The sequence below is a fragment of the Globicephala melas genome, chromosome 1 (assembly GCF_963455315.2).
Source record: "Globicephala melas chromosome 1, mGloMel1.2, whole genome shotgun sequence".
NCBI lineage: Eukaryota > Metazoa > Chordata > Mammalia > Artiodactyla > Delphinidae > Globicephala > Globicephala melas.
In genome coordinates this window covers 56,792,633-56,809,064 of record NC_083314.1, presented here as the reverse complement: position 1 = coordinate 56,809,064, position 16,432 = coordinate 56,792,633, and the positions used below count along the sequence as shown (strand labels likewise).

The 16,432-nt window shown below is 33.9% G+C and overlaps 1 protein-coding gene across 5 annotated transcripts in view; it reads left to right on the top strand.

Annotated features, from left to right (window-relative positions):
* SUCO (SUN domain containing ossification factor) overlaps positions 1-16,432 on the top strand; it is a 76,237-nt gene that overhangs the window by 36,195 nt on the left and 23,610 nt on the right. For 2 of the 5 annotated variants that reach the window (XM_070043937.1, XM_070043935.1), the window contains exons 10-16: positions 4,051-4,158; positions 5,915-6,020; positions 8,564-8,584; positions 8,787-8,842; positions 9,586-9,677; positions 10,715-10,780; positions 16,261-16,329. In XM_070043937.1, the coding sequence (XP_069900038.1) occupies positions 4,051-4,158; positions 5,915-6,020; positions 8,564-8,584; positions 8,787-8,842; positions 9,586-9,677; positions 10,715-10,780; positions 16,261-16,329 (518 nt within the window). The remainder of the gene's footprint in view (positions 1-4,050; positions 4,159-5,914; positions 6,021-8,563; positions 8,585-8,786; positions 8,843-9,585; positions 9,678-10,714; positions 10,781-16,260; positions 16,330-16,432) is intronic. The other 3 variants (XM_070043944.1, XM_070043942.1, XM_030875460.2) reach the window with 2 other exon arrangements.

Sequence of the window (16,432 nt, the reverse complement as noted above, 5' to 3'; positions counted from 1 at the left end):
TAAATTCTGGATATTAACCCCTTATCAGTCATCATTTGCAACTTTTTTCTCCCATTCCATAGGTTGTCTTTTTGTTTTGTTGATGGTTTCCTTTGCTGTGCTAAAGCTTTTAAGTTTACTTTTGCTTTTATTTCTTTTGCCTTAGGAGACAGATCCAAAAAAATAGTGCTGTGATTTATGTCAGAGTGTTTTGCCTATGTTCTTTTCTAGGAGGTCTGTGGTTTCAGGTCTTATTACATTTAGGTCTTTAATCCATTTTGAGTTTACTTTTGTATATGGTGTGAGGAAATGTTCTGATCTCATTTTTTTTACATTTAGCTGTCCAGTTTTTCCAGCACCACTTATTGAAGAGACTGTCTTTTCTCCATTGTATATTCTTGTCTTCATTGTCATGGATTAATTGACCATAAGTACATGGGTTTATTTCTGGGCTCTCCATCCTGTTCCATTGATCTGTTGTCTGTTTTTGTGTCAGTACCATGCTGTTTTGATTACTGTTGGTTTGTAGTATAATCTGAAGTCAGGGAGCATGATATCTCCAGCTTTGTTCATTTTTCTCAGGATTCAGTGTTTGGAACTCAACTGTAAAACCTTCCAGGCCTCTGGGAAGATGTTAATTTTAAATTAAATTAAGTATGTGATTTCAAAAATAAATATTTAGTACAGTCACATGGCTCAAACCCAAAAAGGTATTTAAAAGAGGTAGGGGAGTTACAGTGAGAAATATACTTCCAGTCTGTCATCTATCTTCCTATTCAGTGTTAAATTTTTAGGTATCTTTTTAGTTTCTTTATGCAAAAAGTAGAGATTTTAATTTATCTCTCACTTTTCACAGTAGCATATTATACTATCTCACCTTGAATTAAGTTTTAACTTAAAAATATCTGGTCATGTTTCTGTTTCACTCATATAAAACTTTCTCATTTTTTTTTTGATAGCTGTATGAAAATCCATTATATGATTGTACCAAGATTTAACTAGTCTTCTGTTGATGGTATTTGGGTTGTTTATAATCTTTTGCCATGACAGGCAGTTATTATAAATAAGCTTGTGCATGTACTGTTTTATACTTGTGTGAATAGATGGGAAGTTTTAAAAATTATTTTTAAAAGAAATAATTATGAGACTATATAGGTTTTCTATTTCTTCTTGAGTTAGTTTTGGTAAATTACATTTTTCTAGGAATTTGTCTTTAATCCATTTTGAAAGTTTTTGTAGTAAAGCTGTTTATGGTATTCTCTTATTGTTTAAAGATCTTTTCTTTGTAGCTTTGCAGTATAGTCTGATGTCAGGGAATGTGATTCTACCAGCTCTGTTCTTTCTCAAGATTGTTTTGGCTATTTGGGGTATTTTGTGTTTCTATATACGTTTTAAAGTTATGTGTTCTAGTTTTGTGAAAAATGCCATTGGATTGCATTGAATTTGTAGATTGCCTTGGGTAGTATGTTCATATCATCTAAATTTTGACACATGGTATTTTATCAAACTATTATGTTTAGATCTGCTACTTTACTGATCTTTTAAAATTCCTGACCTATAAATAATAAAGGGAAGTATGTTGAAATTAGATTTGTCAGCTTTTTATGTAGTTCTATTAATTTACAGTGTTGTCTGCCTCTAAGAAAATAGAAAAGGTGAGGCAGTAAGATAAAGCATTTTAAAATCAACTTTCATGTGGAATAATTACATATGTACTAATGTTTATGAGTCTGTTAGTTTCATATAAGTTTTAGAATTGTTAAATTTGCCCAGTGAATTGACTCTTTACACCTGGAAATACATTTGTCCAAAAGTTTATTTTAACTGTTAGTAATATAGCTTCTATTTTCTTAGAAATTGAGAACACATTGTATGCAAAAAAAGGAGGTAGAGGAGAATTTGCTTTTTCTTCTTAATGCTCTTTTAGATTTATTTTCTCCATTGTAAATAAAAAGCAAAGTCTTGAGTCTGATTTTCTTTAGTTTCCTCTCCCCAGGATGTTGTGGTGGTATGGACAATGTTTAGGCTTTGGAGCCAGATAGATGTTTGTTTTGACTTTTAGCTTTACTATGTATTGGCTAAATGACTATTAGTTAGGGCTCTTGATTCTGCTGCTTTAACAGAGACCAGATAACTGTGGTTTAAAAAAGATAGGTATTTAATTTTCTCTGACATAAAAACCTCAAGCTGGTAGATGGTGCAGGGAACAGAGAACAATGAAAGGACCCACACACCTTCTGTCATGTTTTTCTACCACCCCTGAGATGTTGTCTCTGCCTGCATTGCTGAGATGATTTCCTACCACACCCTCATTCTAGCCTGCAAGGTAGGAAAAAGCAAATGGAGAGGTAGCAGCTTCTTTTTAAAGGCTTGACCTGGAAGTTGCACTGGACACACCGCTCACATCCCATGACTCATAACTAAGAAACATTGCCAAGTCTGGGAAAAAGTCTTTGATGGGTGGCCGTATGCTTGGCTACATCTTTGGAGGGGGGGACAGGTTCTGTTACTAAAAAGGCAGAAGGGAAAAATGTGAAGTAACCAATTAGTGATTATTGAATGGTTCTATAAAATGGAGATAGTGTCCTATGCAGTTTGGTTGTACGAATTAAATCAAAGGATGGATATGAATCATCTACCATGGTATCTGACCCAGAGTAAGCATTCAGCTAATGTTAGTTTCCTTTTTTTCATGAGCTTTTCTCTGAATCATGGCTGTCTTTACCATCTCCTGGAACTCAGTTCTGTTGCTTTCCAGGATTAACACAATATGTTAATTTCAATGCCTTTAATTTATTTAACATTTAATTGTCAGTGTATGTAATCTCATTTGATATAATACTTAGTTTATTAAAGTATTGGAGTGCTAGATGTCATGAGTATTTCTTTTCCCTAAATGCCATGCTTTATGCAGTTTTATTTTACACATGTAGAACCATACTTTTAATTTTTTCCTAAACAGCAATATTTTGTGGCATCTTTTCCATGTCCATAAATATATATATCTCAAGTATCATTTTTTTCAAAAATTTCATACACATGATTTCATATAATCCCACAATAACCCTTTTTTTTCCCTTCCCTACCCCTATTTCCCCTCCTCCTTTCCCTCTCCCCACTGGTAACCACTAGTTCTCTATATCTGTGAGTCTGCTTCTTTTTTGTTTTATTTACTAGTTTATTGTATTTTTAAAAACAGCTTTATTGAGGAATAATTGGCATAAACAACTGCATGTAAAATAAATTGTGAAATGTTAAAGTGTATGATTTGATAAGTTTTGACATTTATACATCTATGAAACCATCACCACAATGAAGATAACAAGCATGTCTGTCTCCCCCAAAAGTCCTCATGCCCCTTTATAATTTTTCCCTCCCAGCCTTAACCCCATAGCAATTAAAGATCTGTTTTATATCACTATACATTAGTTTATATTTTCTAGATTTTTATGTAAATGGAATGTATGGTTTTTAGTACCATTTTTAATAGCTGTTTGGTATTTCATTGTCTGGGTGGGGCCATAATTTGTTAATCAATGCTCTGTGCTAAACATTTAGGTTGACTTTCCCCCCCTGCTCTTATAAACTGTGCTTTGTTATATTTATTAAGATGTATATTCAAGGGTGATCATTTGGTGACGTGTATCCGTAGATTAAATTTCTAAAAGTATATTGCTGAATCAAAGGCTATGGTACCTTTTGAGACAATATGGCCAAACTGCCCTCTAGAGTGGTCAGGTTACTCGTACTAGCTATTCTTAGTCAAGTCATTCCTTCTCCAAGAATGAGGTTTGTCATTAGAAAAGAATCTTCTAAAACAATATTATAGGACAAAATCAGTATCTTTTTTTCCCAGTAATGATATGGCTGGGAAATACTTAAGGGTGTTCCTTTTTTATAACCAAGGTTGCTAATCCTCTTCCTTCCTTACATTTTTTTTAATGAGTAACTTCATGAGTAACTTCATGAGTAACTTCATGTCTAGTTTATGTAAGCTGTTAATGTCATGTTTAATATGAACTGTTATTTTGGTTGGTTTATCTAAATAATTGTCTTGTGTTCTTTTTAAAGGTTTGTTATTGAACTCTGTGAACCAATTCAAGTAAAACAGTTTGATATTGCAAATTACGAATTATTTTCTTCTACTCCTAAAGACTTTCTGGTTTCTATCAGTGACAGGTAAATTCTAAAGCTGGTTTCTACAGAGTTTATATTGGATTTTCAGAATAAAAATTTAAAAACAGGTCACATTTTAAAACTTTAATTATTTTATTTTTTATTTTAATCAATTTGTATCAATTTGTAAGAACAGTAGTAATACTATTGTAGGAAAGGCACTTGTTAGTTTACTTTCATTAACTTATATAGTGCTTATAACAGCCCTCTGATATTATTCCCTTATGAAATGAGGAAACAGACAAGGAGAGATTAAGTAGCTTGCCTAGATCACATGACTTGTGACTTGGACAACCAAGATTCAAATGTAGATCTGTATGACTTTAAAGTCCTTACTTTTAATATATTATGACCTATTGCTTTCAGATATTTCTTTAAAAAGTTATTAAAAACATACATGAGCATTTTATATCATGAGGTATATTTTTGTTAAAGTATATTTTAAAATCTTTGGTATATATGTGTGATTATAAGAGAAACATATGTTGTAAGGAATTTGGTAGAGAACCCCAATCCTGTCAACCATAGATAACTGTATTAGCATTTTAATACATTCCTTCCAGTCTTTTCTACACATTTATTCTACCAAAAAAGTCAGTTTTTAATGCTTACATCTTGAGAATATCCTTTTGTGTTTTAAACACATCATTTTTAATGAATACTTGATATTTTCCTCCCTGTGGAGGTGTTTATTCCTTCCATAAATCCTTTTTGAGTGCCCATAATATACCATGTAGGAAGCTGTTCTTTTGTTTGTTTGTTTTGGTTTTACTTTTGCGATACACGGGCCTCTCACTGTTGTGGAGCACAGGCTCCATACGCGCAGGCCCAGCGGCTGCGGCTCACGGGCCCAGCCGCTGCGCTGCATGTGGGATCTTCCCGGACTGGGGCACGAACTGGTGTCCTCTGCATTGGCAGGTGGACTCTCAACCACTGCGCCACCAGGGAAGCCCTACCATTCTTTTCTCATTGATCATTAAGGGTTTTCCGTGGTGTTTCTTCCCTCACCCCACACTTAGCATTGCCAATATACAGTTTTTGAAATGAATTCTCAAAATCTCTCCTTCATTTTTCTTTTACTAATCTTGCTCAAATGATTTCCTTTTCTCTAAGCTGTAATTTTCTTATATGTCAAATGAATATTCAGCTTTGACAGCTTAAGTGTTTTTTTTAATATGATGAGAGAACACTCGTTACTTTGAGGGATTCTTTAAATGCTGTAGTAAAAATAATAGTTTTGTACTATTACATTAGATTTCCTTTTAAAGGGGGAAAAGCTATATAAGAGCTGTGAAATTCAAATATAGTAAAGGATTTTTTCTTTTTCCCTTTCCACCAGTACTTATACTTCATGTCATCACACACTTATCAGTACATGAAGAATAGTACCTCTTTCTTCCAAAACAATCTCTTGGCTACTTTCTGTTTTAAAACCTGCAGTTTACTTGGAAGCCCTCCCAAACCCCAAGAAGCAGTCCTGGTCCTACTTTTGTCGTCCTCTGTCTTCTATTTGATAATGGTGTAATTTTTCAAGACCATCTTTCCTCATAAGGAAGAACCTGTCAGAGTTTAGCTGGAAGAGAAAAATGTATTTATTCAACTCGATGCTTAACTCATATTTAAACTATGTTAAGTGAGTGTGTTTACCTGGAGAGGGGAAAAATAATGCAATAGGATCTCTTTTGAAAATACGATGGAACCTCTCAATATGTGATTTATGATTTTCTAAAAAGGAATATTTATATGTTATATTTTCTAGATACCCCACAAATAAATGGATTAAGCTGGGTACTTTCCATGGTAGAGATGAGAGGAATGTCCAGAGTTTCCCTTTAGATGAACAGATGTATGCAAAATATGTGAAGGTATGTTTATATTTGCAGAACTATGTTCTATAATGAAACATACCTGTTATTCATACTTTGTACCTCACCTGTTTAGAAATAAGAAAAATTAAGAGGAAATTTACTGCAATATTCCTTTTAATAAAACAATTCTTACTTGATATATTATTTTATGGGACAAATACTAATAAAGTCCCTTTTGTATAACTGGAAACCTAGGCTAGTTTTTTTGATATCTGTGGCTTTCATGAAATTCCAAATTATAACTCGTAATATTTTTGGAGTCTTGATATAAAATGTCATTTTTATAGTATTATATTTCTTTATATTTTAAAACCCAAATCAGTTAGTCACTGCAGTCTTTAAAGCAGTTCTGATTATTAGAATCTAATATCATTTCCATTTTCATATCTAGTTATTTATCATTATAGCTTTTTGCCTTTTGTATACTCAAGTGAAATATTATGTCTAAGTAACAATTTCAAATAAAGGTTTAACCATTTAAATTCCTGCTGCAACCTAAATGTCCATCAACAGAGGAATGGATAAAGAAGTTGTAGTACATATATACAAAGAAATACTACTCAGCCATAAAAAAGACTGAAATAATGCCATTCGTAGCAACATGGATGGACCTCCAGATTGTCACACTGAGTGAAATAAGTCAGACAGAGAAAGATAAATATCATATGATATCACTTATATGTGGAATCTAAAAAAGAAAATGGTACAGATGAACTTATTTACAAAACAGAAATGCTACAAATGAACTTATTTACAAAACAGAAACAAAACACAAACTTTTGGTTACTGGGGAGAAAGTGGAGGGTGCGGGGAGGGAAAACTTGGGAGACTGGAATTGACACGTATACATTACTATGTATAAAATAGATAACTAATAAGGACCTACTGTATAGCATAGGGAACTCTTATATAATACTCTGTAATGACCGATATGGGAAAAGAATCTAAAAAAGAATGGATGTATGTATAACTGATAACACTTTGCTGTACAGCAGAAACTAACGCAACATTGTAAGTCAACTATATACTCTTAATAAAAATAATAAATAAATAAATAAATAAATTCCTGCTGCTTCCTGCCCCAATGTAGAGGTGGAATTATCTACCAAAGTAGAATTAATTACTCTTGAATTGAATTTAGACAAAATATGGGAATTTCTTACTCCTCTTATTTCTTCCTTTTTTTCTTTAAAATAATACAGCCATACCTTAAAGTACAACTGTGTTAATAAGACCTTTTGGAATGACAGCAGCTCTAATTTTCTTTCTAATCTTTTCTTCTTTAAGTGTGAAAACTTATAGCTACCTACTTGTCTTTTGGGATTTTACTGTCTATGTCTTTTTTAAGCATGTATTAAATTGGCTTCTGTAAATGGGTAAACTTGTAGTATTCCTAGTCTCCGTATAAAAATGATTTTATAAAAATGCTGTTTTTAAAGTACAGTTGATATTCTCAGTTAATGATTCAGCTGTGTTCAGAAAAGTCAAAGGTACATTTTCAGTTTCTTTTAAAGTGAATACTGAAACAGTTGTTTAATGACTTTTTTATATAGCACAGTTTCTACACTGTGATGAGGAAAAAAAAATGTTAAAAATAATTTGGCAGGTGATAACAAGTGTACCTAATTTTACAATTAAGACAACTGACATGTTATGAAATAGTTCCAAGAATCATTCTTTATATCATCTACTTTGTTAATAATGGAAAAACATTTTATTGGTGATACAAAAAATGCCATATAAAACTCCCTACTTTGTCCTTTTTATGATGGGAGACTATAGAGCATTTTGATGATTGGTTTTCTTAAAAGCCCTTTTTGGTAGAATTAAGTCTGAAAGCAAAAAATATTTACTTCTGATTCTTATTTTATACTGATAAATGTTATGTAAGTTTACCTGGGTTTTCTTCATCCCAAAAGAACTAAATCCAGATTTACAAAATACTTTTTAATAATTTGTATTTTAAAAATGTATTGATAAATATCTTCTACTTCTATAAGTTATACTTGAAATAGCATAGCATATCAAAAATTCATGCTTTCCCTAAAACAATTTGTATACAGTACTGTGCAAGAATAAATATTTCATATTATGCTAGTTAATTTTTTTATCAATATGAATGTTCATAGATATGTGTAGCTGCATATGTATCAATATATAAATTCATATGTGGGTATATACATGATAACATATCTATAATATTTAAAGTAATATAAGACAGGTTATTTCTAGATACTCTTTATAATTACTTTTAGAATGCTTTCATATCTAATGGATAAATAAAACAGCAGCAATGAATTTTAGGTTAAAGTTAATTTATTTCATTATAGTTAGACTATACTTTCTAGTTGTGTTGGTAAAAATTTAAATCATTGCTTTGGTTTCTGCAAAGAAATAAGAGTACTACAATGTTATCCATCACAGTACATTGCTTTCTATTCCTTAATTATACAATAATTTACAAATATTAAATGTTGCTTATGGTATGTTATCCAGACTTTGGAACTGATTTCTTTTTCTTTTCCTTTCTCTTGCTTCAGATGTTCATCAAGTACATAAAGGTTAGCAACCTTCTCTTTTGCAATATTGAATAACAGGGCATGGCATATTATTTATGGCAAAAAGCAAAACTTTACAAGTATTGATTTTTGGGGAAATGAGGACTTTATTTTTAGAAATGTTATAATGAAAAAATGAATATATTGTTAGATAATCTCACATGCACTGTACTGGCTTCCCATTTCATGTGCTTTTATTCTTTAGGTGGAGTTGGTATCACATTTTGGATCAGAGCACTTTTGTCCATTAAGCCTTATAAGGTAATACAGAATTAAAAAATTTACTGAGTGGTTTAAAAAGAAAAGGGATACATAAAAATCCCACTATATTTAAAGTGAAGAAATAATGTTCTACTATGTGAAGATAGCACCATAGAAATATAAGCTACTAAAAAAAAAAACAAGAAATATAAGCTACTATACCTTTCTTACTCTTGAATACCATTTAGAAAAATATAAAAATTTCCTTTAAGAAAAAAGAACCTTCATTTTATGTGTTCGATTTAGCTTGCTTGATGTGATGAAAATATATGGAAACATTTTAGACTGATAGAAAACTTAGTCATTGTATTTTTTTTATTTTTTATTATTTTTTTTTTTTGCGGTACTCGGGCTTCTCACTGTTGTGGCCTCTCCCGTTGCGGAGCACAGGCTCCAGACGCGCAGGCTCAGCAGCCATGGCTCACGGGTCCAGCTGCTCCGCGGCATGCGGGATCCTCCCGGACCAGGGCACGAACCCGTGTCCCCTGCATCGGCAGGGCAGGCGGACTCTCAACCACTGCGCCACCAGGGAAGCCCCAGTCATTGTATTTTTAAATGCCTTAAATAGATTAACATTTTAATGGGAACAGTGGATTGAGAAACAGTGGTCATTATTTTTGAGTCCAGAAGTTAATGGCCCTCAAAACATAACCAAAGTTATTATATTTTGTCATTTATTATGAAGAGATGAGTCTTAACAACTGTTTAGTTTTGAAAGACTTTAATGAAATTGTTGTTAATAGGGTATTTGGCACTAGCATGGTGGAAGAATATGAAGAGATTGCTGATTCCCAGTACCAGTCAGAACGTCAAGAACTATTTGATGAGGACTATGGTAAGTGACTTTAAAACAGTGACTATTTATGTATTATTTTTTGCTTTTTAAAATCTAATGGTAATGGGTAAATGTAGGTCACTTAAAAAAATCAATGTGATGGTTGTCTTTAGTTTTTTCCTTGTTTTTTTTTTTCCCCCGGTACGCGGGCCTCTCACTGTTGTGGCCTCTCCCGTTGCGGAGCACAGGCTCCGGACGCGCAGGCTCAGCGGCCATGGCTCACGGGCCCAGCCGCCCCGCGGCACGTGGGATCTTCCCGGACCGGGGCACGAACCCGTGTCCCCTGCATCGGCAGGCGGACTCTCAACCACTGCGCCACCAGGGAAGCCCTTTTTCCTTGTTTTTAACCCTAGTAACTAATTTTTTCTTAAACCTATTTTCTAAAATAATTTTCTGCTTTGTAAATTGAGCTGTTTTCCAAGCTTATCAATCAGTTATTTGTGACTGGAACTCCCTTCCATAACATCAGTGCTATAAATTATGGTTATATCCCAATGCCAGCCCCCAAAACCTGTTACTCATAAGGCAACTGAAATAGTAGAATTGAAAATTAATTTCTTTGATTTGCCTTTAGCCTCAGAGCAAGCGTATTGAGGCCTGAGTTTTTGAGAAACTCTCATGAACCTGCAGAGGTCGGAGAAGGTTTTATGATACCCTCCATTTCTACTTTATCCAGTTCTTGTTTTAAGATGTCTTAAACTGTAGTCTGAAAAACCTAATTTTTCCCTTCCCTAGTTTTCCCATAAGTGAAGTGAAGACATTTACTAGGGGTTGGTAAACTACATTGAAAGGTTGAATAAAAGTCTTACAAATGTGACTACAATTTTGGTAAGCAGTAGAAATATTTTCCTTGGTTTATATCTGTTTGATAAATGCCTTGTGAATTTCATTTTCTTTTTGTGAATGTGTTTTAGATGTATAATAAAAATTATAAAATTGTTTTAAATGTCAGCTGACTTTGACGGGATATAATTTGAGCTTTTAAACATATTGGAGATAGTTCTTAGCATAAGTACCTTCATTTTCTCTTTGAACAGATTACCCACTGGATTATAATACTGGGGAGGATAAATCCTCAAAAAATCTTCTTGGATCTGCTACAAGTGAGTATTTTGGGTTTTGTCAGTCACTAAAATTAAAGTATTGCTCAACTTTTTTTTCCTGGCATATGTGAACATTTTGTTGTGGTATAGTTTAGGGGGCTCCTACTCTCCCAGTGTTAAACTTTGAGTTGAAATCAAAGAAAATACTTTTGAAAAGTATTTCCGTGGAAATAAAATAGGAAGAATATATGAAAACAAGAGAGGGAAAAATGCAAGCACAAGTTGGTTCTTCTAAAATTAAGCAGTTATATTTTTAGGCAAATTCCTTACAGTGAAGAATGGGCTGTGAATTTACTTGGGGAAAGAATTATTAAAGAAGTCCTAGACCATATGAGTAAGAGCATCTGGGTAATCATACTGGATGGGAAAGGAATTAGTTTTAGAGGTGGTACTCATCAATGAAATCCTACCAAATGAGGATTTGTTAATGTATGGGTATGGTTAGTTTCCTACTTAATTATAAAACATAAAGCCTGTTTCTTATTCATAATAATGATGATTCCCAACCAGTAACAATAATAGCAATAACAATATACTCTTTGTAAACTAAAAAAAACAATGACTAACATACTAGTTGTTTACTTTCTTGTCATGCCAACCTATTATCCGAACTTAGTGGTAGGCTAACTAAGTAGACTCCTTGAAAGACCATTACCGACTGACACTTTAGTTTTACTGTTAGAATGCAGGTAGGTATATTTTATGTTTGTTATCTTTGGTTGTTCCTAAAGAATATGGAACTTGAAGGAATTTTCTTTTTATTTGGAGATTAATAATTGAATTTAATGAAAGTAAGTCTTAGTAAAATAGAAAACTATTTGTGCATTTCTCTTTTAGTGAGTTGAATTGCTTGAATCCCAGTCTCACTGTGTACATTGTCCTTATAGCTTTTTAAGATACTCAACCAGTAGTACATATACTTTAGGTAGATATTTGGGTGGCTACAGTATATGGAGTTGAGTCACTTCTATTTCTTTTCATCTTTTTTTCCCTTTCTTCCCTTCGTGTCCTCTTCCTCTCCATAGAAGACTATAGATTTCAGTGGACTTTTTAGGGAATAGGAAGAAGAGTGTTAAAAATACCTGCATAAAGGGAATGTTTTTATGTACTATTTAGCCTTGTTACAGATTAGCTCAATATATTTTGTTTTACTCTATTGCTAGTCAACTGACATTTTAGATATTATAGACTACTTTTAAGTAGGTTCCTTAGCTATATCTAGCTGATGATAGCATTAAAGCAGGTGCCTCATTCACTGCTATGGTGTATAGTTTTTTAGGAGTGAAAAAATGATGCTATTTTATTTATCTGGATATTAATATTATTGTTCATGTCCTTAAATTTGTAATAAAAAACTCTATGTTATATAATAGTCATCATATCATAGCTCAGTAATGCTGACTTAGCTGTGAGGAGGAATTTTTATTTTATGGGGTCAGAAAATAGCCCCAGACTAAAAGCTCTCTAGTATCCAATGGTTACTGGGAAGGAAGAGGCACCTTCCAGAAGTAATGACTTAGAAGTTTTAGATAAGGGAAAACTGTTGATATTCTTGCTTTCTTTTTCTATCTTCCTATGGGATTAACTCCAAGACACCATTAACACGTTTTCAGTGGAGGACATTCCCCTATTTGTAATCACTTCTCTGACTAATATATTATTTTAATTAATGAGACATAGAATTTTTTTAGATCCTACTCTTTGGATCTTTTTCCTCGAAGGTGTGTTTCTTGGTAACACATCATTTTTCTTTTTTGTGGCTTTCTAGGACAGTCCATTTACCTTCCAGTGTTCTAGATGTTGAAAGATTTTGTGTAGTGAGACAAGATGGGTGGGAGGATGTCAGCTGAGCCTAAGCATGAAAAATGGGGTTTAAAAAGATCTCTATTTCTTGAAGTTTCAGAACAAGAGAGGCAGTAGTAACTGAGTGATAAGACTGCTGTCATAAAGTTTATAGGCATGACCTAACACTGCTGCCTTCTATACCTGTATCCTTCTAGTTTTCTCTGAACAGTCTAGGACTGGTTTTGAGCCTGACCTAGTTACTGCCTCCAATGTAGTATAACTTTAAGGCGTAAATAACAATGTGGAATCAGGCCAAAGAGCTAGTCTCTGGCACTGGAATGCCTGAATTTGACTATAATCATCACCACTTTCTAAATTAGCTTGAAATTGGCCAATTTTGCACCTCATTTATTTTCAGTATTTATGTAATGTCTCCAAAACAGAATCCTGTGGCTTTAATCTAAAGAGAAACTCTTTTTTTCTTTTTGTTGTTGAGCAATTAGTAGTCATAGGAAATATACCTCACCAGAGTATGTTGCTTCTGATTGGACTTGGTTGTCAAAGAGCATGCATGCTGCATATTTAGACATTGTTGATATTACATAATTTACTGAACTGCCAGAAAGGGAGAAACTACTATTTTAGAGCAGCATTCTTGGCCTTTACATATGCCAGTTCTGGCAACTCTTCTGCCTGAATCTTTTTTTTTTTTTTTTTTTGCGGTACGCGGGCCTCACTGTTGTGGCCTCTCCTGTTGCGGAGCACAGGCTCTGAACGCGCAGGCTCAGCGACCATGGCTCACGGGCCCAGCCGCTCCGCGGCATGTGGGATCTTCCTGGACCAGGGCACGAACCTGTGTCCCCTGCATCAGCAGGCGGACTCTCAACCACTGCGCCACCAGGGAAGCCCCTGCCTGAATCTTTTGTTTACATTCTTGAACCAGAACATTTAAATATTTTATATCACCAGAAATTCTTTGTATCACTTTGCTCTACTTGTGCTTGGTCATGTGGCTCTTCCTGACCACTCTCTACCTTGACATTCTTGCAAGTCTGCCTTTACTCCTATATGTGGTCTGCATTTTATTAGAATCATCAGATTTGCTAAAGTCCAGGTTTCTGTTTATGTTTCTGTATATGTTTAAGACAAAGTATAGTTTTTGTTTTAAGTCAGAGTATTTTTTATATTTTAAGGTCCTAGAAAGAAAAGAGAATGAAGGTAGGCATGCTCAGTACACATGGGAGGAAGTAGTTTTTTCATTGGTTTGTCTTGTGTTGTAGTGTAGGCAGTTTGTTTCCTCTCTCAAAAGAGCTATTGGTGTGCTGGAGACTGAGTATAACATATTGATATTTGGTCCCTAGGGGAATTTCATCCCTAAAGGAATGGGATGGGATAAATAGTTGCCCAACTCAAAGAGAAAGGAGTTGGCTAATCCATGAGAAATTAAGGATGGATATCTCGTTTGGCACTATATTCCAAATTATACTTTTACCCTTTAGCCTTTCTGAAGGCTTTTTAGTGGCCAGATTATCGTCCTGACAAGCAGTCACGTGTTCGGATGCAAAGTGAGAATGGTTAAGAAAATTCACAAAGCTCCTTTCTCTCAAAAGACAAAAGAAAAAGGTTGTATTTGTCATTGTTCTGTGAACATAGCAAGATTCTTTCTTACAGGTTAGATGGGCTGAGAAAGAAGAAATTTGCCAGATTTTGCTTTTGTTATCAAGTGGCCCCCTGAAATGATGATAATAATATTTTAAAATGATGGGTAGCGTAAATCTTCCTTATTATAGGTACTAGTATTAAAATTTAGGTTAAAAAGTAATACTCTAAAGCTTCTTTCTCTACACAGATTAATAGATAACAGATTTTTTTTTAATTGTTAATAATACCAGAAAATTTTAATGCAGAAAGTTTGAAACCTGTGGTAAGATTGCCCTTTGAAGCACAAGGGACTTAGAATATAGACTTGGTTACAAAATTTGGGTTCTGTGAAGCCATCGGTTTTTGTTCTGTTTTTTTTGTTTTTTGCGGTACGTGGGCCTCTCACTGTTGTGGCCTCTCCCGTTGCGGAGCACAGGCTCCGGACACGCAGGCTCAGCAGCCATGGCTCACAGGCCCAGCCACTCCGCGGCATGTGGGATCTTCCCGGACCGGGGCACGAACCCGTGTCCCCTGCATCGGCAGGCAGACTCTCAACCACTGCGCCACCAGGGAAGCCCAAGCCATCAGTTTTGACTGAACTTCAACTGTCAGGCTAAGTAGAGGATCACATAGTACTATTGCAGTATTGGGTGACATTAAAATTGTATTTATGAGGAAATAACAGAGTTTCCTTTGCTACTTTATCTTGGTTTGTAAGAAAATAGAGTTTCCATTCCTGTTTTTATCTCATGCTGAGGCATCTCTTTAGCCTAAGATCCAAGACTGCTTCTCTGTTTAACAGTTTGCCAGGTCAAAGGGCAAGGTTGACCTGTAATCCTAGATATTTAAAAAGCAAATATAAAGCTTTTGTGTGTCAAACTGATGATTGGAAACAAAGTACCACTGCTTATTGTCTTTCAGAATATAGAATCATAGTTAATGTAAAGATTAAAATTAATAACTGTCTACCAGATATCACTTTTAAAAGTCTAAAATATACTATTTTTACCTGCCATAAAGCATATCTTTACAGTATCAGTGCCAGGTGACAGTGCTTGGCTTGTTCCCAGCCTTCCTGATGTGCTAGCTTTTACTTCTTTAGATCCTTTTGTACTTCTCACATCTATGGTTTTCATGAAAGTGTGATGAAAACTCTATGGATCTCTTTTAGGAAAGGAAACTAAAATGGAAAAAACTGATGAGGCTTAATATGTAGCCCCTGCCAGATCTTAGTATTTTAATAGGATAAATACCTGGTGAATTAACTTCTAATAGAATTTCAGAGATTAGATTGGAGTTGGAAGTTAATTTCCCTTGAAATTACATTATATTACTAGAAGGAAGTCTTCTGTTCCCAGCCAGCTAAGTTTTATGTCTTTGACTTTCAATTCATCTTCCCTTGCCCATACTCATCCAGTTCACGAAAGAATTTATGTCATTTATTGGCCATAAAACATTGTTAAAAGTCATCAAATACATGATCCTATGCAGTATCATTTTGGATTTAAGCGTATTACCTAGATATTTTAGTTGAAAATAAAGTCTTTCTGCTGCCCTTTGGATAATAATCTTCCCATTTCATTTATTTTTACCTATGATAGTCACATGTTTAGGAAAAACTTTTATTTCTTCAGGCTTTCTTGTTTTTGATTTAAACTGTAAAACCCCTTTCTAAAGAAAAAAAGACTTTTCTATAAAATACAAATTTTGGTTGTCACATTTCTTTCCTATCTCAGTACAGGCTATATGTTGAATTATACTTGAATTTTATAATATGCTGAAGGTAGTGTTTGCTAAAAGGTTTGGGGAAGTTTTACAAAAAAGTATAATTAAATTTTAAAATCCTTCTGAACATAAAAATTCAGATTTATGCGTAATACTTTTTGCCTGAAATTTGTGTCCTATATTGGACTTACATAGTAAGGCAAGCAAAAAGGTAATTAGTCCAAAAAATGAAAAAAGACCATTACAAATGGTTTTTGACTATCTGATATTGAGTTTTATGAAAATATTTAGGTGTATTGGTATTTTTCTCTGATTGAATTTTGTTTTAGATGCCATTCTAAATATGGTGAATATTGCCGCTAATATTCTGGGAGCAAAAACTGAAGACCTGACAGAAGGTACCTAATCATTTTATGGGTCTTTTAAATATATGATACTCCAGGGATTGTCCTAGTTAGTAAAATTAATTAATAAGCCAAGCAATTTGATTTTTCATTTAGA